Raw genomic sequence first — 23,670 nt, forward strand, 5'->3', positions numbered from 1 at the left:
CAGACAATCAGAAAAGTGGGGTTAAGAGAGCACTCACTCTTAACCCCATTTAAGAGGGTGGCTGGCTTGGCGGGTGTGCTGCCAAGGCACCACTGGGATCAGGCGCGATCCTGCCAGTTCTCACGAGCAGGCAAGACCAGGCTTGGCTTAATTAGCCTGGTTTTGCCTGCACATGAGAACAGCCTTATAGTTTGTCAGGAAAGGAAAGGAAGCAGGAATTGTTTGGAGAGGTTTAGAGCAAGAAGGAACTCAAAGCAGTGTTCAGAGTAGGGATGTGCACAAAAGTGTTCAGTGTTCCATTCAAGGAATGCCAAAAAGGTTCGGAACCCCCGCATTCTAACAGGTTCGAACACGGGGGCGGAGTGGCTTTAAGGCGTGGGGAGGGTGCTCTTACCTCCCCCGCTGTGTTTCCCCCTTGTATACAGCTGCCCTGCACCAGCAGTTTTTAAAGCAGCACTGGAGGGGGAAATGTGGCAGGGTACACCCTCCCCGTACCTTAAAGTCACCCTGCCAGCCTCCTGGGTGTGCACCGAATCGGTTCCGTGCACACCCCTAATTCAGAGCTCTGCATGTATGCTATACACCCACACACAAATTTTAAAGTGATTGATCTGTTTATTTGCCTTAAACTCTGTGCAGCTAATGGAAAACCTGGATGTTCTCCGTTAGATCAAAATCTAAGATTAGAGCTGAGCCAAAATTGTATCTCGCCCACCACCACCACACCACATTTCCTTTCCACTTAGACTGAAAAATAGTTCCCTTTTGCCAGTTTTTCAGGAACCATCTTGGACATTTTGACTGTGTTTTGAATGGTACTGTCTAGGGCGGATTCAAGTTGCTACCGCACTAAAGGTGTTTTCATCTTGGTTTACACCACCTCTGCAGCCAATCAGATGCACGAGCATCCAAGATGATAGCACTCATAATGAGGGAGTGGTAGTTACTAGTGCTAGTCACTCTAGGGAGTAACTTGAATCTTCTCTGGAAGACTTTAAAAAGTGGGAGCCCAGCCATCCTTACTGCATGGAAGCTGCTGCTGCTAAAACATGGTTCTGATCATGAGCAGTACAAAGTATGAAAACCTGGAGGAGCATTAACTGCCCCCTGAAGAGCCTACTCGATAGACGGCATCATCTTGGATGTCTCTGAATCTGATGTGCATGTGATCTCAACGGAAGAACTCAAAGCTGAAGATAGCCAAAGAAGAGGTTTTGGAAGAATGGCACAACATGCTGGGGCGGGAGAGATTTTTTTCAAGTGATCTGAGTACTGTTCACTGAACAGTTCACCCCGAGAGACAAAAATCGAATGCTGCAAATGTCTGGGTCAGTCCTGTTTAGAATAACGTGCCTTTAAAACAGGCGGTATTATTCAGGGGCAGCTCTTTCATGTGCCAAGCTGAGGTGCTGGACTCGAGCAGCATGTGTGCTGCAGGACGGCAAGCACAGATACCACACTCCTGGGGCTTTTACGCACAGCAGGTTTTACCACGGGTTTACGGGAAGGCTTTATTACAAACTCGTTGTCCAAAAAAACTGACACAAATAGTGGATTTTTTTACCCCAGATATAAATTGGGTTACACTCTAATGCACAGTGAAAAAACCCCAATTGTGTGTGAACTGCTCCCCGATAACTTTGGGGTAGATCTAGCCGATATGTGAATGCACCCCCTCCATTCCGGACAAAATGCGAGTTAAAGGGCTTCAAAAGCCCTGTGTGAAAAGCTTCCTGGTATCCTGGCATCCTCTCACTTGCCTGTTGCTAGTCTGCTGCCATTGCCCCTCCTCCTCTCTAGGGCTGATGCCCCTCTTCCTTGCTCTTTTGCTTGTCCTCCCTCTGTGCTCTGGCCACCTGGACATGTCCACCTGGATGTGCTCTGGCTACCCTGGGCCAGAGGCTGCTGATGCCACCCCTCTTCTCTTTCCCTTTGCTGGCATCCCCCTCCCCAGCATGCTTTACTCATCTAAGCTCCTCGGAGTCAGCCCACTGACTCCACTCCGCCTCCCTCCTCTTTCCCCCAATGTGCCTCCCAGAATGCACTCTGCTTGCCCACTTACCTCTACTGCTCTTGCTGCAGCAGCATGCACCAGGCTTTGCCTGTCCATCTGTTACTGCTGTTACTTCAGCAGCAGCAGTTGCTTGCTTGCTTGCTTGGGCGTCTGTTGCTCACTGCTTCTATCTTTTCAGCACCACACTTGTCCTCTTCGTGTCCCCCATTTCCTTTTCTGGGAGGAGACAAAGCGGATAAGTGTGGTGCTGTGGAGACAGCAGCAGTGAGCGACGGACAGCCACGCAACAGGCTTGGATTTATTCCTTATACCATCTTTAAGCTTTAGTCCATATAATCCTGCCCATCTTTTGTGTGGGTTTTGCTTTCCATTGTTTACACTCAGCATCTCTCACCCCTCCTATTTCTTCCTAGTTTTCTCTTATATACTGCAGGAGTTCCCAACCTATGGTACTCCAGATGTTGCTGAACTACAACTCCCATCCTCTCCAGCTAAAATGTATTGTGGCTGCGGATGATGGGAGTTGTAGTTCAGCAATATCTGGAGTACCACAGATTGGAAATCTCTGATCTTATGTGTATTTTCTTTCTGTGTTGGTACATGTTAGTTTATACCAGAAAAAATGGAACTTTCTCTTAGAATGCTGGCCTGCCACCCCATCCTCCTGTCACTTACTAATCAGTGGCAAAACATGCACCATTAATTTCAAAGCCGACAGATTTAGGTTAGGACAAGTTGAGCGCCATATGAACCCGCTTGCCTACTAAGATCATATGGAGGCTTGGGGACATGTGACAAGGCTTTTTTAGGAGTGGTACTCAGAATTCGAAATTCCCTCCCCCAGGATGCCTGAGCGGCCCCCCACTTCACAGATGTTCTAATGTTTAATTAGAACTCTTCTGTTTTGCAAGCTTTTGAATTGAAGTAGTTTCTCCCCTTGTTTTTGTTTTTATTATGCATACTGATGTTTATTAATTTTTACTGTGCCATGTTTAAGTTATATAATATGCCACTTTGAAGGTCTTAGAACAGAAATGTGCCCTGAAAACAAAGAAAGGTTAACATCCAGACTGATAGGGCACTGGTGCTGGTGATTCTGAAGAGTTTGACTAACTCAGCTCCACTGCTCACTTGGCAGGGGGTGGGGTGGGCTGCGGTGGCGGTTCTGATGACCTTCCCTTCCCCTGAAAGAGCTCTCTGTGCCACACACAAACATATATCCCTGAGGGTTGCATAGGTGTTTTCACCTGAATATTTTCAGGTGGCACAGAGTTCTTCTGGGGGAGGGGGAGGTTGTCAAAATTCTTCCACAACATGAGTGCTGGAACTCTTCAGAAGCACCAGCACGCCTTCCATAGCACTGATGCTTTGTTAATCTAGATTACCACCAAAAACGATAACTGCCAATAAGTCAGACATGCAAAATTGAGCAGCTCACTGGTCAACACAGTAGCCTTAAATTTCCACAGGCTGTGCAGAGCATACCCAGCAGCAGTTACATATACATTATGTTAAATATACGTACAGCAGTAAACTTCCTGTCTGTACTCAGGTTCACTTTTAAAATGAACACAGGAACAGTCATTCACGGAAAAACCTATATGATTGTACAGACATCTGTACACATGTACAACAAATGTCTGAATAGGGCTTCAGTCTCAGGCTAACCTACCTCAGCATTTGTAAGGCTAAATGGGGGAGGAAGACCCATGTATGGAGCTTCTTGGAGGCCTGAGCTTCTTGCAGGAAGGGCAGAATACAAATGCCACATTCATGCACACACAAAGTTTGTATGTGTGCTAATAAGTCCCATAGTTTTCTAGGTGCCAGATACTTTCCAGTCCCTTGGTTAGAAGACTGACTTTCATGCATTATCCTCTTTGCTAAGCAAGGTTTGCCCTGGTTTGTATTTGAATAGGAGACTACATGTGAGCACTGTAAGATATGTTGGGGTTTTGTTATTATTGAGCAAAGCACCAAAGAAGCTACCTTTCACCAATAAATCCGTTTAGTTGTTGCAGCTTTTAAGTAACACGCATGGAGATTACTGTAGAGTCTAATCTAAATTGATTTATTGGTGAAGTACATTTGGGATAGGAAAGACCTATCCTATCTGTCAGCTTCAAAATTAATAGGTAGGGAGAGAAAGATGTTTCCACCTTCTCTCTAGGAGGAAAGGAAGAGATGGACTCACTACAGGAAGTACCTGAGGAGTCAAGGCAGGGGTCATAGAGTAGAGGAAAGCAGGGACATGTAAGGAGACCCTCACTAGCTGCCTCTACTCCCAATGCCCTTAGGGGTCATTAGGATAGTTGGTGCAAAAGGTCGATGCACTGGAACTCCATATCCAACTCGGGGGATGGGGCTGATGTGGGAAGAGCATCTGCATGCTTGCATGCAGCAGGGACTTTTATACACAGCAGGGTTTACTGGGAGGCTTTACTGCAAATTCAAAGTTGCCCCCCAGAACTGACACAAATAGTGCAATTTTTTTACCCCGGATATAAATCGGGCTACATTCTAACACACAGTGAAACCCCCGAATTGTGTGTGAACTGCTCCCCAATAACTCACAGGGACTTTGGGGTAAATCTGGCCGAAATGTGAACGCACCCCTCCATTCCAGAGGAGATTTTTATTTATTTATTTATTTATTTATTTACATGTTATATCCCGTGCTTCCTCTAAAGAGCCCAGAGCGGTGTACTACATACTTAGGTTTCTCCTCACAACAACCCTGTGAAGTAGGTTAAGCTGAAAGAGAAGTGACTGGCCCAGAGTCACCCAGCAGGTATCATGGCTGAATGAGTATTTGAACTTGGGTCTCCCCAGTCCTAGTCCAGCACTCTAACCACTACACCACACTGGCCAGTTACAGGGCTTTAAAAGCCCCAGGTGAAAAACCTCCAGGTCCCAAGTTTCAAGTTTCCTCCCTGGCAGCATCTCCAAGATAGGGCTGAGAGAGACTTCTGCCTGCAACCTTGGAGAAGCTGCTGCCAGTCTGTTTAGACAATACTGAGCTAGATGGACCAGGGGTCTGACTTGTTATATGCTAAATAAACAAAGCATTTTCCTGTGTTCCTATCGCCTTTCTCATAAGCTATTTGTTAATTAGACACCAAATTATTTAAAAGCCTACCATTTTATTTTGGTTTCTCCCCATGAAATATAAATTTTGAAGTTTTAAGTTCTGTTAAAATATGTAAACTATTTTTGCATTTCTATGTTTCTCAGGGTTGTTTTAACCCTCCTTGGTAAAAAATCTTGATCTTCTCACCATCACTCTGCTTTTTACATGGTAATCAGAATCTTGAGGCTCAAAACCGAGCCAGCAAAAACAAACTACAGTGGTCCCTCTACTTACGAAATTAATCCGTTCCGAATGCACATTTGTAAGTCGAAAAGTTCATAAGTCGAAAAGCGGTTTCCCATAGGAATGCATTGGGAACGGATTAATGCGTTCCGGAGCCTAGAAAAAAGACCCAGACCCCCAGTAAGGCTTGCAAACGGCACAGGAACATTTCTTTTCAAGAATAAACAGGCAGTAAACAGGCAGGCAAGTCAAGGAAACCGCATGTAAAATTCGTATGTCGAGGAAACCCCATCTAAAAATTGGTAAGTCGAAAAAACCGCATCTAAAACCGGATCTAAAACTGCCGTTTGTAACTCGAAAAATACTTATGTCGAGTAGTTTGTAAGTCGAGGGACCACTGTAGCTGAATTCATCTGAAGAGCAAATAAAGGGCAGATTCTCATGATATTTTGTATGCACTGAAGTTGACCCAAGCTGTCACTTTCAGTGGCTTTGTACAGCTAGAAATAAACATGTGCTCGACCTTGAAATAGTGGTTGAACACATGTCTGGATGATAATTTATCCCACCTTGGTTCAGGATCTGTTCAACCATAATGTGGACATGCACTGAAACATTCAAAAGCCAGTTGTACTGATAAGAACTACTAAAAAATTCAAGTGTGTTTTCAACATCTGCACTTCCTTTTGTAAAAGATTGCCCTGATTTGCGAAATAGATCTGAGACAAAATAATTATTGCTCCTAATGTAGCCGCTCCCTCTCCCCCTGTTGTCTTGTGTTGTCCTGTATCTGGCTTTGTTACTTAGTTCATAAGTCAGCTGCAGGACAACACAGCAAAGATTAGGAGTAGGGGCAGGGTCTGAACAAAGGGTAATAATTAGATCTATTAAAAGCTTAACATGTCAACAGGCAAAGAAAACAATGCTTATTATTTCTTTGTGAAGCACTAATTAAAACATAACTTGGTGCTCAATAATTAAAAAAAATTGTGATTCTTCTCCTTTCATCCTCCTCTAGGGCAAACTGTACAGCTGCACTGATAGCTCCAAGCAAACAGAAGCAGAATGCCAGTGAGTTCCTGATCCCTGGCCAGCTTCCTTACATTATTCCTTATTAACTGGATCAAATGCCAAAAACTTCATTCTCTCATGTTTTACTTTTGCATCCTTTTATCAGGGGCAATTTTATCACTTACAAGGATGGAGAGGTCTCTCAACCAATGATCCAGCCTCGAAGCTGGGAGAACAGCAAATTTGATTTTGACAATGTCCTCACTGCCATGATGGCCCTTTTCACCGTTTCAACCTTTGAAGGCTGGCCAGAGTGAGTTTTTAGAGATAATACCACATTCTTTTTTGGTGTTGTTTTTATTTTGGTGTTGTTAAGAGGAGTTGACTTTTTTAGTGGCATATCAAAGCAGTCTTGTGAATGCTTCATCATATTCAGATAACCTCATCCTAACTCAACCCCCTTTTCAAAGGCTCTGCAGGGCCATTCCCAGATGGCAAGTTGACTTTGAAGTACCCCCCGGAGTCCCTGTGAGATATCAAGGTGCACTTCATACACGATTTGCATTTCCCCCTGTGCATAGGAGTTTAGCCCGAATTATGCCCATGCTAAAAAGTTCCACTTTTTATGTGGCTTTTTGGGATACTTTGAAGTACCCTGATGTTTCTTCTGAGATGTATGGCCATGGTGATAGAGCAACTTTTTCTAAAGCCTCAGGGGTTTTGTTTTGGTTTTTTTAATTTGGCTGGGTGATCTTGTGGAACACCCATCAAGTTCACTGACTTTGCCCAGTCAGTGGACTTCCAGAAGTCGAGCCAATTTAAAATAAAATAAAATAAAATAAAATAAAAGAGAAATTAAAAAGGATCTGCCTGCCTGCCTCCCTGCCCACCAGGGTGGCTTGGCTTGCTCTCCCTGTTTCCTCTGCAGCTGCTCTCTGGCCAGGAGGGCAGGTGGGGAGGGATGGAGGAAGGCCACCTCCCTTGGTCAGGGCCGGGCCAACTCAAGTTTATGTTGGCATTAACATTGCAAGTCAGCGCTAGCATTGCAAGTCGGCAGTCTTGTGGAAGATCCCCTAAAAACAAGTAATAATAATAATATTTTTTTCCCCCAACCCCCCATTTTTTCAATAAAATGAAAGTTTATAGAAGCGCACACCACACATGTATGCGGGGGAGAGGTGCGGCATCCCGCCTACTCTAGAAAGCCATAGGCCAGAAGGGTCCTAAGACTCGGGAGCAATGGTCCATGGAAAAAATGGGAAGGAACCACATCAAAGCAGCCCTATGCGAATGCCATTATTGTTATTATTTTGGCTTTAGGCTGCAGCTTCTATGCAACGTATGATTAGTCGCATAATCCTGTGATTAAGTTTATCATCTGGGAATGGCCCAGAATATGGTGAGTTTCATTAGTGACACTCATTGAAGCATTCGGAGGCATCTATACACTGTGCTCCAGTCCTCTGGAACATGCATGTTCAGATGCCTTCGAATGGCATATTCAGATGCCTTTCCATCCCTCCATTTAAATGTTCTCGCTGGCTACTAAGAGGTATCCTAGAGAAAGACAAGTACCATTGTATTTTCCTGGGATACCTTCCTGCTTAATGTGTGAAGCTGGTAACATGGACTTTAGGGCTTATACTGATCCCACGCTAGTCACTGTCAGCTCTGTGGATTGCCAAGATCGAATGTGGACAGAAGCACCCCTCAGAACAGCAACCCCAATCCCTGCAGATATGGCCGCCTGGAAGTGCCCTTAGTGTCTGTCTTGGGATTTTCTCCTTTTTTCTAGACTGCTGTACCGATCCATTGATTCCCATATGGAAGATGTGGGGCCCATCTATAACCACAGGGTGGAGATCTCAATTTTCTTCATTATCTACATCATCATCATCGCTTTCTTCATGATGAACATCTTCGTTGGTTTCGTCATCGTCACTTTTCAGGAGCAAGGAGAGCAGGAGTACAAGAACTGTGAGCTGGACAAGAACCAGGTAATATTAACAGCACTATGTTAATATTGTAGTACAATATTATTTGTATTTGTACAATATTTACAAATTAATATTTGTACAATATTAATTGTACTACATCCAGTAGTACAAAAAAAGCTGTCAAACAGATTCCTCTCACAGTAAATGCATTTCTTGTTAGAAGCTCGCATGCAAGCCTCACTTCTGATGCCACATCTCTGCAAGCTTGTTGATGGTCCTGCTGTTGCACAAGTTTCACAGAGGACAGAACTTTCCCCATGGAAAACTTTCCCCATGGAACTTTCCCCAAATCTGAAATAGTTTCACTGGCTCCCGGTCAGTTTCTGAGCACAAATCAGAGTGCTGGTTTTAACCTTTAAAGCTCTACACAGTTGTCCCCTCCCACACAAACCTGCCCAGATTATTGATGACAAGCAAGTGAATTGGGTACCACCAAGTCTATCTTACTCCCAAGGAGGTGGCTGCAGGGTCCTTGAGCATGATGCGTGCAACATCTTGCCACAGTTGATTTTCCAGTGGAAGCAACTGTTTACAGTAAATTGCACAGCTTAGTTATTAAGGGAGGTGAACCATGGAGCCTACCCCATCCCAATGAAAATACTGTTTTTGCTGCTAATGGTGATTACAAAGCGGGATCAATTCAGAAAGCATTGTGGCCCAGAGTGTGAGGTCTGAACTAGGCTGTCTTATCTCAGCCACAACTAAGTGTCTTTATGGATTCCATTATTCTCTCCATTTCAGACCACCCATGGTGCCCCCCACAACTGCAATATGAGGATAAGAAAATGGTCTACTTTATAGGACTGTTGTAAACATTACTGAGATGATGTTTGTGCAGTGCTTTGAACATGTGAAATGTAGTATATTTATTTATTACATTTTATACCATCAGAAACAAATGCCTCCTGGCAGTTTACAAAAACAAAACAATAAAGCCACAGTTAAAAACCAAGCAATTCAAAAATATAAAAAAGCAATAACAACAATAAAACCAGCTTACAGCTGGTCAAAGTCTTGATTAAATAAATGAGTCTTTAGAGATGTACCAGAGATCAGGAAGCTCTTACAAAAACAGGGAGTTTATTCCAGAGTCTTGGAGCAGCTACAGCAAAGGCCCAGCCCTGAGTTGCCACCATGGACATCATTGAAGCATGGACATCAAGTATCTTTGGTAACAAATTCCAGAATGGAAGCTATTAATTTGTGGCAGCAAAGAAAATGTTATTCTGTGGCTCCTTTAAAAACTAACAGATTTATTGTGGCATAGGCTTTCATGGAGTAGTGCCTTCTTCATTGGTTACATCCGATAAAGTGGAGGCTATACCATAAAAAGCGTATGCCACAATAAATCTGCAAGTCTATAAGATGCCATAAGACAATTATTATTAGGTAGTGTTGTGTGCCCAAAAACACCTATTCACAATAGTCTTTTGATATTACCTGACCCAGAGAAGCATAACCTCCATTTTGAGATTTTCTAACCTAAAGAATAGCATATATGAGTAATTGCCATGGAACATTTCTTGTCAAAGATGGAGCATCTAACCCATTGCTTTTTCTTAACAGCGCCAGTGTGTCGAATATGCTCTGAAGGCCCGCCCTCTACGGAGATATATCCCTAAAAACCAGTACCAGTACAAAGTGTGGTATGTGGTGAACTCCACCTATTTTGAATACCTGATGTTTGTTCTCATCCTGCTAAATACCATCTGCCTGGCCATGCAGGTAGGTCAGATGTCAGAAAGTATTTAATTGTGGTTGACAGTGTTTGGTTCAGTTCAAAATTATGATCTAGAAGCTATTCAGTTGTTAACTATTAATCATCAGGTGGAGAAGAAGAAAGTACAGATTGAGAAAGCAGCTTTTACAGAAGACTGAAATATGGTCCATTTTCAACAGGTTACTTGTCAAGGAGAACGCTTTGCTCCATAACAGAATCAAAGATTTGTGAGGAGACAAATTAACTGCATTTCATGAAAACAGAATAAATTATGTCTAGCATGCACATTCTGTTCAAGAAAGCTTGCCTCCCAGATGCAATTGCACACACATAATTATCTTAATTTATTTTGTTCTCATGAAATGCAGTGAATTTGTCTTCTCACAGATTTTGGACTTTATTATGTAGCAAAATACTTCACTTCACTTGAGTAACCTGTTGAAAATGGACCAGATCTTCAGTAAAGCCTGCTTTCTCAGCTTGTTTTTTCCCTCCATCTAATGATTAATAGTTAACAAATGAACAGCTTCTAGATCATAATTTTCACATACAAAAACATCTTTAACAATCTTTATTTTACATTAAAACTGCTTTAAAGCAACATCAAACCTGTTTTCCCAGATTTGGGGGGAGGGGCAAAATCAGCATAACTTTAAGTGATTTGTGCATTTTTCTTTAGCTATATTACAAAATATCACATTATTTATTTGTCAAAGATTGGAATTGTGACTGGGACAATTATACAAATGATGCTTATACATCTGTGTCATTAGTAGGCAATAGTTATTTCAACCATGAAACTCACTGGGTGACTCTGGGCCAATCACTTATCTTTCAGCCTAATCTACTCACAGGTTTGTTGTGAGGATAAACATAACCATATGTACCACTCTGGGCTCCTTGGAGGAAGAGTGGGATACAAATGTAAAAACAAATAAAATAAAATCTATAATGGCTGCATTCACTAATGTTGTGCATGAAAAATAACACTGCGGGTGCGCAGTAGGGGAGAGGCAATTTTCACCAATCTTCCCTTGCCTCTGCCCTCTGTGCCACCTGAAAATATGTCCGTGAGGGTCCTACAGCCCTCAGGGACTTTTTTAAGGCATAGAGTTTTGCATAGGGAAGGGGGAAGCAGCAAATATTGCACCTCCCCCATTAAACACCCTTAACGTTAGTTGGCGTGTGCACTAGATGCCAGCCTCTGGTGAGTACTCAGGGTTGTTGTTTTTTAATGGGATTATTAGTGAGATGTGTAATTGTGGAGTACAAAGAGGAACAGGATATGTGGAGGAGAGGTGCAGAATGAGTATAGCATCAAAGACCCATGGTGAGAAAGAGGTTCGCTATAACTGATAGCATCAAAGACCCATGGTGAGAAAGAGGTTCGCTATAACTGATAGCATCAAAGACCCATGGTGAGAAAGAGGTTCGCTATGACTGATGCAATGTAATGGCTTAAAGTGTCAGTTAGGAAGTCTTCATTGCAAATCTTATCTCAGCCACAAACTCACTAGATAGCTTCAGTTACTTCCTTGTTCTCTCACCTGCTGTCCCCCACGCTATCCCCCATCCATCCACCCACTCCCTTTGAAATATGATGATAACAAATACTGCCTTGGCTTAAAGAGCTGCTGTAAGGATTACTGAGATGATATAGTGTTTTGTTCCCTTGAAATTAGCTATATGAATTGCTCATATTATGAGAATAGTAAGCCCTATTCAGACCCTGCTCTGGTTTTGAGTCTTTAGCAGCATGAGGACTAAAAAGAACATAGATTTCAAAATTCTCAAGAGACCATCAGATTGTGGTAGATAGCAAGCCAGGTTCTGTGGATCACAGGTGTGCTGAGGTCCATAGCATGTTCCTTTAAGTGAATTAATTAACATAAAGGCAAACAAATTGAGGAGGCTGGGGGGAGAAAAGCCTTTTTAGAAAACTGTTAAAAAGAGAAAGTGAAACAACCCACCTTTCAAAATGGAATGATTTGTTTTTCAGCACTATGGTCAGAGCTGCATCTTTAAAGAAGCAATGAACATCCTCAACATGCTGTTCACAGGCCTCTTCACCGTTGAGATGGTTCTGAAATTAATTGCTTTCAAACCCAAGGTAGGTGTTATTGATCAATATTCCTTCTCTGTACACCTAAGGGGGCAAAGGGAGGACAGGAGGATGTGAAAATATGTAATAAACCCATCACTATCCCAACCCTGTTGTATCGTCCACGCAGGAGATGGACTTTGGGAGTGGTTGTCTGGACTGGAGTCTCAATCTGTGCTTGGAGGAGCCTTTAATGCTTAAGTAGAAACAGAAAAGCCATGCTTTTCAGAAACACAAAACCTCAGTTATTCATCATAGTATTTACTCTAGAGCTACACAGTGCTTCACTATTCTCACACCTGTATCATGCTTAGGGCCACAATTTTTTAGACAGAAGAGTTACCACAAGGTGACATTTCCCAGAATAGTTCCATCTTTTTTTTAAGTGCCCCAACATGGTAAAACTGCAACATTCTGAAAGTAACATCAAGAAAGCAATCCCCCCCCCCCGAAAATGGGATCTTACTGCAGGAGGGTATGTCTTAAGAACAGCCTTCTATATAAATATTGAAGGAAAATGTCTGCTCATAGTTATTCTTTCCCCTAAAAAATGAGTGTGTGGGTCAGCTACTAGATTCCTGGATATTTGTAGCATAGGCAGGATCTTGGTCAGGGAGGTTTATTTATGGAGACCTTACCTGTAAACTAAAAACACTTGAGTGTAGCTAGTTGAAAGGTTTGTGCTAGTAATGATTTCTGCCCCTAATTTGGAAAAACCTTTTCTATTGAGTCAGGGGAAATCTAGTTGATTGCCTACACAGACTTGTATTTAAGCTAGGAGGGCCGCCAAGAATCCATGTGATGTATTTTTTTTTTTAATCTGCCAGTACTTAAACTGTATCCTCTTTGACTATGGAGCTTAGAAAAATTGTCACATATAAATGTAATAATGTGTTTTAGAGGAAGTTAAGACAAATAAAGTTGCAACAATCTTTACAGCTTCTTTTTCTACATTAGTTTCACTGAATCTTAGGTATTACTTCAATTTGGTGGCAAGATCCTCTTGCTTATAAAGGAGGCTAATGAAGGAATACTGCACAGTCAAGGAGCTGGCTTGACTGCCAGCATCATGTGGGGGCAGCTGGGGGAGAGCACTGCCGGCTTGGGAGGAGATAGCTGGGAGGAGCACCGCCAATTCAGAGATGCTAGCTGTTCACATGCAGTGGGGATTTTGACAAACAAGCGTTCAAATAAGCAGTTCCTCATTTGCATTCTGAGGTATTTCTATGGTCTTCTGGGATTACTATACTATTTATGGAGATTTGAATTGGCTCTTGGATGCAGAATATTGGGCTAGAAGGGTTAGTGGTAAGTTAACCCATTAAGGGGTTTCTTGTGTACTGAGATACAGCTGGGAGATACAATAAAGGGAATAAGCTGTAGAAAGGCACTAGTGCATCAGATGTTGGCAATGAAACAAAACTGTGTTTTGGGACAAGCTGATTAGCTCTGCATATCTGTGAACAGCATCCTGTACCAGATACCTAGCTGCCACTGTTAATGAACAGCTTGAGTGTCAACATACACTGTCATGTCTTGATTTTGCTGCAAAATCAGCTCATTTGGAAAAGCCTGTATCTTTGTGGTGTGCCACTGTGAGTTAGAACTTAGAACATCTCTCTTTATGGAAATTGTATCATAAGTGCAGCTCTGTCCTATTTTGTTGTATAGCACATTGAACAGGCAGTCTTCAAAGTTTTGCAAACTTGTCAGGGCTGTTCACACCGCATTTCTAGCTCCATTTCATCTGGATGTTTGTCCCCTGAGGAATTTTATGTAATTGAGCAATCCCCAAGCTGTTTTCTTCAAGACAAGGACTGGAAAGTGCTTTATAACTAAAAGGATAATGTTTTCTTGCAGAGGGAAAAAGACATTTCAAGCTATTGTAATATCAGTCATAGATACAATGATCTAGTCAAGCTGTGTACAAGATCAGTTTAGTAGGATTCACATCACCCTGCATAGTATTAAAGAACAAGCTATGCTTTCATTATCAGCTGGTGGTGCAGCGGGGAAGCAGCTTGCCTAGGGAGCAAGAGGCTTTTATGTTAGTTCAAATCCCCACGGGTGTGTGTCCCAGACTGTGCCTAGTAAATATATATTTGTAGTCACCTATATCAAGCAGCAGCGATATAGGAAGGTGCTGGAGGTGGATGCTCACTTCAGTGACAACAGCAAAGCTGGCAAAGACATCTCATACTGCACGGGAGGAAGGCAGTGATAAACCACTCCTGTATTCTACTAAGAAAACCACATGGTTCTGTGGTCTCCAGGAGTTGACACTGACTCAACGGCACAATTTTTCAATGCTTTCATTAAGATGTTTTTGATGTTCCAAAGACTTTTTCAGGCTTCCCAAATATTTCTTTTTCCCAACTATCACAAGAGGAGCATGAAATTTATATGGGGATTGAAGGCTATAGACCACTTTCTCTTTGGTCTTTTGCCATCCTTGACAATGAGACAACAAGCCTTTAGAATTGTCTCTGTATTCATGAACATCTGGAGGAGGGGGCATGTTGCCCCCCTCACCACTGGATTGAGTGAATTCCCATTGAATTCAGTAGGGCATACTCCTAGGGAAGGGGGTATTGAATTGCTGGCTTTATGCCCCCCCCTCCCGGAAAAAGTCCTATGAATGCCCATGTCTGTATTATTCAGATTTGAGGGGATCCCAGCATGCTTAATTGCAGTAGTTACTTCATTTGAATGCACACTCATGTGAAAACTGAACCACATGGAGAGGAAAATAGCCACTTCAGCAAATCAGATACTAAGTTTGAAAAGTACCTCAATTCTGTGGTTCTGGTTTCACCTAATTATGCTGCTCCCTTCCTGCTCCAAGCAGATGTAATTCAGTATTTGCACAGCAGCTGCAACAAGAGCTGGGCAAAAAAGTTGATGACAAGCAGCCATGTTCGTTAAGTTTTATTTGCATATAGGCAACTCACTTTGGCAAAACACAGCAAGGTTAAGTAAGACCTAATAACATAAGAACAGCCCTACTAGATCAGGCCCAAGACCTATCTAGTCCAACATCCTGTTTTATACAGTGGCCCACCAGAAGCCTCGGAAAAGCCCACAGGCAAGAGGAGAGGGCATGCCCTCACTCTTGCTCTTGCTCCCCTACAACCGCTATTTATGGATGATGTTAGACCAAACACAGACAATAAAAATCCAAACAGCAGCAGTGGGTATTTTAGAATGCTCTTTCAGTCTACTATTTTCAGGGCTGTAGACAACCAGACTTTTAAGTGGCAGTATATTACTTTGAAGAAGTGGGTTGAGATGGCTGTTTGTTATGTACATGCCGGAGTGCTAGTCTACAGATGTGCAAAATGTTTTGATGTTGAAACATTTCAACTTGAAATGGCCTGTTTGAGTGTCTTGAGCTCAAAACAAAATAACCTTTAAATAAAGGGCCTGTTTTGAGCTCGGAACAAAACAACCCCATTTTGAATTGAAACATTTTGACGTTTTGAGTGCCATTTTGGAGGCCTCTTTTCCCCTTACTGGTTGGTTTTCTAGCACTGGCTTCCGATTGGCTTGCAATCTCCTTACTTCTTGGGTGGCTTGATATTGTACAAATCAAGTGTTGTCATGGGCAACTGTGCCCCCATTGGCCTGGGGGAAGGAGGTGGAGCCAAAAAGAGGGAGTTTCAAAGGGACTGGGAGGCAGAGAGAGCCTTTATAGCTTTTCTCGTTGTAAGAGAAAACTTTGTTTCTTGTCAGATCATTGGTCCATCTAGCTCAGTATTGTAAGTCAGAGTCAGACTTCTTCCAAGTTACAGGCAGAAGGCTCTCCCTCAGCCCTATATCTGGAGATGCCAGGAACCTTCTGCACGCACAGAAGCATGCAGCTGCTCTTTCCAGAGTGGTCCCATACCCCAGGGGGAATATCTTAGAGTGCTGCTCACATTTCTTCCTGTTCTGTTCAGACAGCTGAGCTCAGAGCTGAGCTGCCCAGGCCATGACTGCTCTGTCCTCCTGTCTCTCTGTGGCAGGCAGGATGGATGGAAGGAAGGTTTGATTTTGTGGTTTTCTCAGCACTGAGTATAAAATGCTGTGCTAATGCTGCTATAACTATCTGGTTTTGCTGGATCTTAGACTGACAAAGGCAAAACTTGGGTGCCTTCCTTCCTTGAATTATGCTTTGTTTTGTTTGTGAGATAGTGTTGTGGTGAGAAATGGACAGTGACAGCTCTGTGTGTGTGTGTGTGTGTGTGTGTGTGTGTGTGTGTGTGTGTAATATTTCTTGGAGATTGCTGTGATGAGCTCTGTGTCTGGCCTTGAGACTAACTTGTGCTTCACTCACTGCTCTGTAATCTGCATTGCAAGGTGTACTCAGTCAAAATGTGTCTGAAGTTCCTCTAACTGAGCTTATAGCTATGCTTGCTGCTCAGGGAGCTGCTGTGGCAGCTGTTGCAAGGCTAGGAAATGAGGAGTCATAATTGCGTGTGAGAGAGTAAATTGTGCCAATGGTGTTACTGCAGCACAGGCAATGTGGCCAGCAGTGGATTCTGCATCAGTGAACCTTTTCTGGACATTTTTGGACTGTGTTTGAAATGTGTATTCTGTGTTGAGAGGGACAAATTCCTTTTTACTGTGTGCTTCTGCAGTGGTTTTCGAGGCAGGGTTGCAAAATGCATTGCAAATTACAATGCAAAACTAAACTTGTGTGCACTCTCTGAGTGCAGCTTGTTCCAGCCGTAGGGAACAATGGGGAAACTCAAAACACCCCATTGTTCCCCATGGGTAGCTCCTAGGGACACCAAAGTGGGCTGGGTGGTGGTGCTATCTACCACCCAACCCATTTAAAGAATTGGCAAGTGGGTGATTTTAAACAAGTGTTTAACCTTTCCCCCAAAGCCCTATAAGATCCTATGAGACAGGCCAGTGTGTCCTGGGACAGGGAGCATTATTGTCAGTATGATTTTTGACAGATTTATATAGCTGGGGAAGGCAAGTACCAAAGTGACCATAATTCTGCTTCAACAAGGTTTAATTTGAGCATTTATAGGAACAAAGCACTGAAGAGGATTCAGAACTGCTAGATAAATGCATGAAGGATAGTTTACTATTTTAACCTTCAGTTGTAATCAATTGGGACCAGGAAGTATTTTGTTTCTCTTGCAAGTGAGATTCCCCTATATTGTTTGACTTGGATCGATTGCTTGAGCCATCTAAAGCCATTTGTTATGCTAAGGTACACTTTACCACTCAGGCGCAGCGGGAAAGTAACTTGCCTAGGGAGCAAGAGGCTGCCAGTTTGAATCCCCACTACTGTGTTTCCCAGACTATGGGAAACACCTCTATTGGGCAAGAGCAATATAGGAAGATATACAGTATATTGTCTCATCATCTCATACTGCACTGGAGATGGCAATGGTAAACCCCTGCTGTATTCTACCAAAGAAAACCACATAGCTCTGTGGTTACCAGGAGTCGACACCGATTCGATGGCACAACTTTACCTTTACCTCTGATATTATGCACCTCTGACAATTCTGCTCTTTATTTATGATGCACTACAGTTTAACTGGTTTAATTTTTAGAGGTGTGCGTTAAGCTAAATGCCCTGCCAGCTCTATGAACCTAGTTTATGCATGTGCAACATGAAGCATGTAAACAGTATTACTGATGTCTGATCCCTTTTCATGGTGAATACAAAACCCAGATTGTTCTGAGAATCTTAGAGTTCCTCAAATAATGGAGCAAGAGGAATTGATTGAATGCAGTATATCATCAAGGTCTTACATGTTTATTTGGTTTTTATTTTGTTAAACACAACCTGAACCACGATAGGAGGAACGTATATGGACAAAATTAAAATCTACAAAATAGCTTTATTATTTCTTTAGCATATTTGTATACCATCCACTACTGAAGTTTCTAGGCAGTTTACATCATTAAAACAAACCAAGAAATTTAAAACAATTAAAAACATATAAAAGTTCAAATTAAAATAGCTAAAAACCACTCAATAGCTAAAAAGCTTGGCTGAAGAGATGTGTCTTCAGTTGTTTCCTAAAGGTCAAAAAGGATAGAGCAGCTCTAATCTTAGCAGGAAGTACGTTCCACAGCTCTCGGGCAACTACAAAACTGGCTCTTGGTTTATGGAAGAACTACAGGGGCTGAAGCAGTGAAGTAGACGACTAGAGTGCAAGTAGAGAAAGATTCGACTTGAATCTGACAGATTACTCCATAGAGCGCATTTGAAGATCTATGCTCAGGCGATATGTGAAGCAAAGAAGCGATTATTTTCCTTTCGTATCACGTCTGCAAGTTCACATCCAGCGAAGTTGTGAAGGGGCTAATGTGAACCCCTTCCCCCTTGAATCAGTACTTAGAAGTAGGGATATGCAAAACGTTCCGGATACAAAACGTTTTGTACCCAAAACAGCCCGTTTCGGGTGTTTTGCAGACAAAACAAAACACCCATTTTCCAGATCCAAAAGTTTTGTATACAAAATAAAACGTCCCTGTTTTGACTACAAAACGTTTTGTTGTTTCGGACCTCCATTTTGTGGTGATCTCTGAGTCAGTCTCCATTTTGTGTTTGACATCTCTTTGAATTTCCCACCCTTCCAGCCTTCCGATCGGTGACCTAAAGCATGGGCTGACCTGCTGACGATTCCCTCCTTGTTCCTCATTGGCTCTTTTGCTTCTTGCCACTCTTTACTGACCCCACATTGGCCAGGGGAAGGGTCAAAGAAGGGGCAAGGGTGGGGGGAGTTCAAGGAGGGGTTTTCAATTCATTCAGCAAGTTAGTAGTTGCCATTCTGCCTTTCTGCCTCGTTGGAGAGGGAGAGAGAGGAGTTCAACTGGGAATGGATTCAGGGCAGAAGAGTGGGTTGGGTGGTAGTGCCCAAATGGGTGCCTGCCAGTCTGCCACCACCCAGATTCCAAAGGAATTGGGCAAAGGGCTGATTATTTGTGATTTGTTAAAATTTACACATCTTTAAGATTTTTCCTCATAGGGAATAATGGAGGTTTCAGCAGCCCCATAACTCCACTTGGGGGCACCAGGGTGGCCCAGAGCGAGTGGTGGTGTAGTGCACATAGGGTGCCAACCATCCCCATGGGTTGCTAACCTTGAGCTATCCTTAAAGTCCGAAGTCACAGATTTGATCCCTACAAATACATTTTTAAAAAAATAAAATAACATAATGGCCTTATTTGTGTTTGACTGACTGAATGCTTCCAACTTGTATATCCTTGTCAAGGTCCATAAACCTAACTATAGTCATTTAAGACCTCAACCAAGTCAAGATCTAATTTAGTAAAGTCAGCCTTAGTGAGGGAATATGTTCCTCAGCCACTTGCCATATTTTGAGATATCACACTTTTAGAAATTCATCTTAAATTTAAGAATCAAACTGAAAGAAAATGAGTTGTTTCTGAGGTGTTCTGAGTGTAGATTATCTGGTAGCATATGAGAGTGGATTCTTGTTTTTCACTGAAAATCTCATATGCTACCAGAGGATCTGCACTGAACACCTCAGAAACAACAAAACCCAGTACCCCACGGGCTTGTGGGTATGGAGGTGGTTGGCACCTTATGTGCGCTACACTACCACCTGCTCTGGGCCACCCCAGTGTCCCCCAAAGTGGAATTATGGGGCTGCTGAAACCTCAGTTATTCCCTATGGGAGAAATCTTAGAGACACGTAAACTTCAACAAATCACAAAAAATCAGCCCTTTGCCCAATTCCTTTGAAATAATTCTGGTAGCTTCCTTGCCCCCATTGGACACTACCACCCACCACACTCCACTCTGGGCCACCCCTTTCCCCTCGATGTGAAGCGATACATTTTCTGGAATCCCCTTTTTTCCCTATGGGAAAATTCTTAAAGACACGTAAACATTAAAAATTCACAAAAAATCAACCCTTTGCCAAATTCCTTTGAAATTTGGGTGGTAGCTTCCACCCATTGGGCACTACAACCACCCCCACTCTTTTTGCCATGGGACCCTTTTTGAAAATCCAAATCGATTCGGATTCAGATTCAGAAAATTCGGCTACAAAATGAAACAGGAGTGATTCGGATTCAGAAAATTCGAGTACAAAACAAAACGGGGGTGTTTTGATTCAGATACAAATTGAAACAAGAAAATTCCAAAATGCACACCCCTACTTAGAAGCAACAATTAGTCGCTGTGACATTTTAAATGAGTTTTTTGTGGACTGAATCTCTCTTTTTCGGGCCAACTTGGATTCAAATTCCATAATTGTTACAGAGTGTGATGCCAAGGTGTCCAGCAGCTCCTCTTATGTGACGACCCTAGATCAATTTCAGTTTGTGACTCCTGAGGATGTGGACAAGTTGCTTGGAATGGTGCAGCCTTCCACGTGTTCGCTTGATCCTTGCCTGACACGGCTTATACTATCTGGCAGGGAGGCTGTTGTAGAGGGCCAGGTAGAGATTATAAATGCTTCTGTGAGGGAGTGCAGGATGCTTCCTTGTCTTAAGGAGGCAATCATTAGACCACTTCTGATGAAGCCTGCCTTGGATCCCTCAGAGTTAACCAACTACAGGCCTGTCTCCAGCCTTCCATGGCTGAGCAAGGTGATTGGGAAAGTGGTGGCCTCCCAGCTCCAGGCGGTCTTGGAGGAAGCTGATTATCGAAACCCATTTCAAACTGGCTTTCAGGCGGACAGTGGGGTGGAGACTGCCTTGGTCGGCCTGATACATGATCTCCAATTGGGAATTGACAGAGGGAGTGTGACTCTGTTAGTCCTTTTGGATCTCTTGGTGGCTTTCAATACTATTGACCATAGTATCCTCCTAGAATGTCTGAGGGAATTGGGGGTGGGAGGCACTGATCTGAAGTGGTTCCACTCCTTTCTCACGGGCAGATTCCAGATGGTGTCCCTTGGAGACAGTTGTTCTTCGAAATCTGAACTTTCCCATGGTGTCCCTGAGGGCTCCATATTGTCTCCAGTGTTGTTTAACATCTACATTGAACCGCTGGGAGAGATCATCAGGAGATTTGGTGCAGGGTGTTATCAATATGCTGATGATACCCAAATCTATTTCTCCATGTCAGCATCATTGGGAGAAAGTATCACATCTCTAAATGCCTGCTTGGAGGGAGTAATGGGCTGGATGAGGGATAAGACACTGAGGCTGAATCCAGATAAGATGGAGGTACTTATTGTGTGGGAACTCAGGAAACAATTTTGATCTGCCAGTTCTGGATGGGGTCACACTCCCCCAGAAGGAACAGGTATGCAGTCTGGGGGTGCTTCTGGATCTGAACCTCTCCCTGGTGTCCCAGGTTGAGGCAGTGGCCAGAGGTGCTTTTTATCAGTCTCGGCTGATACGCCACCTGCATCCTTTTATTGAGATGAACAACCTCAAAATGGTGGTACATATGCTGGTAATCTCTAGGCTAGATTACTGCAATGCACTCTACATGGGGCTGCCTTTGTACGTAGTCCAGAAACTGCAGTGGCCAGGTTGGTCTCTGGGTCATCTGGAAAGACCATATGACTCCTGTGTTGAAAGAACTGCTACACTGGCTGCCGATACATTTCCGGACAAAATACAAGGTGCTGGTTATTACCTATAAAGTACTAAACAGCTTAGGTTCTGGGTATTTAAGAGAACATCTTCACCATGAGCCCCACCGCCTGTTAAGATCATCTGGAGAGGTTCGTCTGCAGTTGCTGCCAACTCGTTTGGCAGGTAATCGTGAACGGGCCTTCTCCGTTGCTGTCCCTGGACTTTAGAATACGCTCCTTGTTGAAATAAGAGCCTTCCCATCTCTGGCAACTTTTAAAAAGACACTGGAGACACATTTGTTCACCCAGGCTTTTAGTTAGTTTAATGGCTTTGAATGTTTAATGTTTGTTTAAATGAACTGTTTAATTGATTTAGTTTTGATTAAAAAATTTAAATGATTTTAATTGTTTTTATTTTGATGTAAACTGCCCTGAGCCAATTTTGGAATGGTGATCTATAAATTAAATAAATAATAATTACTACTACTACTACTACAGAGACGGCTCACCTGGGTCTTCACCAGATGAGCTGGCAGCATCCTCAGATGAGCCTCCCCTGAAGATCTTAATAGGTGGTGCGGTTCATTACGAAGAAGGCATTCCAGGCAGGAAGCCAGCCGAGCGGTGGCCTGGGTCTAGCCCCGCTCGGCGGCCCCCTCCATATACGCCCATGCGCGTGATGTCACGTGCATGGGGGCGTGGCTTGGGCTCCAGAGTGAACTCCCCCCTCCCACGCCTCCGAGAGCCCAGATGAACTCTCCGGCAGTAATTTCAGGCAGCGCAGACTGTCCGATAGAATGTTTTCCCCTTCCTCTCCCTCTCCCTCTCTGGAGGGAGAGAAAGGGGAAAACATCCTATCAGGCAGCCGACGCTACCTGAAATGACGATGGGAGAGCTCTTTCGAGCTCTCAGCAGCCTGGACCATGGCCCTTTGTCTGTGACATCACATGCAAAGGGGGCATGGCCCGGGCTGCCAAGAGCCCGAGCGAGCTCTCCCCTTGTCATTTCAGGCAGCGTCGGCTGCCTGATAGAATGTTTTCCCCTTTCTCTCCCTCCAGAGAGGGAGAGGAAGGGGAAAACATTCTGTCGGACGGTCTGCACTGCCTAAAATAACTGCCAGAGAGTTCACCTGGGCTCTCAGCAGCCCAGGCGTGGGAGGGGGGAGTTCGCTCTGAGCTTCTATGGAGCCCGAGCCACAGTGCTCGGCTGCCTTTTTTCATTGGCGGCCCCCAGGTTCTTTGAACCTGTTTTCACAATGGTGGCTATGCCCCTGAGGCATTCTCTTAAATACCCTGGGCCCAAGCCATTAAGGGCTTTATAAGTAATACCCAGCACTTTGTATTTTGCCCCAAACCTACTGATAGCCAGTGTAGTTCTTTTAAAACCGGAGTAATATGGTCTCTTCAAAATGACCTGGAGACCGATCTGGTAGCAGCATTCTGCACCAATTGAAGTTTATGGACTACATACAAAGGCAGCCCCATGTAGAGTACATTGCAGTAGTCAATCTTGGGGGTTACCAGCATGTGCACCACTGCCTTAAGGTCACTCACTTCCAGGAAAGGGTGCAGTTGGCAAACCAGCTGAAGTTGATAAAAAGCACTTCTAGCCATCACCTCCACCTGAGATATCACAGAGTGTGTTGGGTCCAGAAGTACTCCCAAACTGCAGACCTGTTTCTTCTCGGCGAGTGTAACCCCATTCAGAACTGGCAGATCTATCCCATTTCCCAAACTGCAGCTTCCTACAATGAGCACCTCTATCTTGTTTGGATTCAGTCTCGGTTTGTTATCCCTCATCCAGCCCATTACTACCTCGAGGCAAGCATTTAGGGAAGTTATGCCATTGCCTGATGATTCAGGTGGGAGGAAACAATTTCAGGAAGTTACTAATAAAGGATCAGCAACAATGTCCGGAGAAACAGGAGACTTAAAACCACATCAAACATTGTTTCTCCCATTCCAAGCTCCATGGGAGCTTGAAAGAAAGGGGGAAATCCTGCAGC

At 43.5% G+C, this 23,670-nt stretch overlaps 1 protein-coding gene and 1 long non-coding RNA gene across 36 annotated transcripts in view; one reads left to right on the forward strand and one right to left on the reverse strand.

Annotated features, from left to right (window-relative positions):
- Positions 1-23,670, forward strand: part of CACNA1C (calcium voltage-gated channel subunit alpha1 C) — an 852,604-nt gene that overhangs the window by 706,662 nt on the left and 122,272 nt on the right. For all 32 annotated transcript variants that reach the window (XM_053254970.1, XM_053254974.1, XM_053254969.1 and 29 more), the window contains 5 exons: positions 6,346-6,398; positions 6,505-6,651; positions 8,134-8,335; positions 9,902-10,060; positions 12,055-12,165. In XM_053254970.1, coding sequence (XP_053110945.1) covers positions 6,346-6,398; positions 6,505-6,651; positions 8,134-8,335; positions 9,902-10,060; positions 12,055-12,165 — 672 coding nt within the window. The remainder of the gene's footprint in view (positions 1-6,345; positions 6,399-6,504; positions 6,652-8,133; positions 8,336-9,901; positions 10,061-12,054; positions 12,166-23,670) is intronic.
- The window catches only part of LOC128326992 (uncharacterized), a 235,157-nt gene that overhangs the window by 67,919 nt on the left and 143,568 nt on the right, over positions 1-23,670 (reverse strand). Inside the window, exons 4-5 of one of the 4 annotated variants that reach the window (XR_008308386.1) lie at positions 12,026-12,201; positions 8,185-8,320 (exon numbers count right to left, since the gene is read on the reverse strand). This is a non-coding gene — a long non-coding RNA (uncharacterized LOC128326992). Of the gene's footprint in view, positions 1-8,184; positions 8,321-9,182; positions 9,529-12,025; positions 12,202-23,670 lie in introns of those variants that run through there. The other 3 variants (XR_008308384.1, XR_008308387.1, XR_008308388.1) reach the window with 3 other exon arrangements.

Source organism: Hemicordylus capensis, chromosome 5, assembly GCF_027244095.1.
Source record: "Hemicordylus capensis ecotype Gifberg chromosome 5, rHemCap1.1.pri, whole genome shotgun sequence".
Classification (NCBI taxonomy): Eukaryota; Metazoa; Chordata; class Lepidosauria; order Squamata; family Cordylidae; genus Hemicordylus; species Hemicordylus capensis.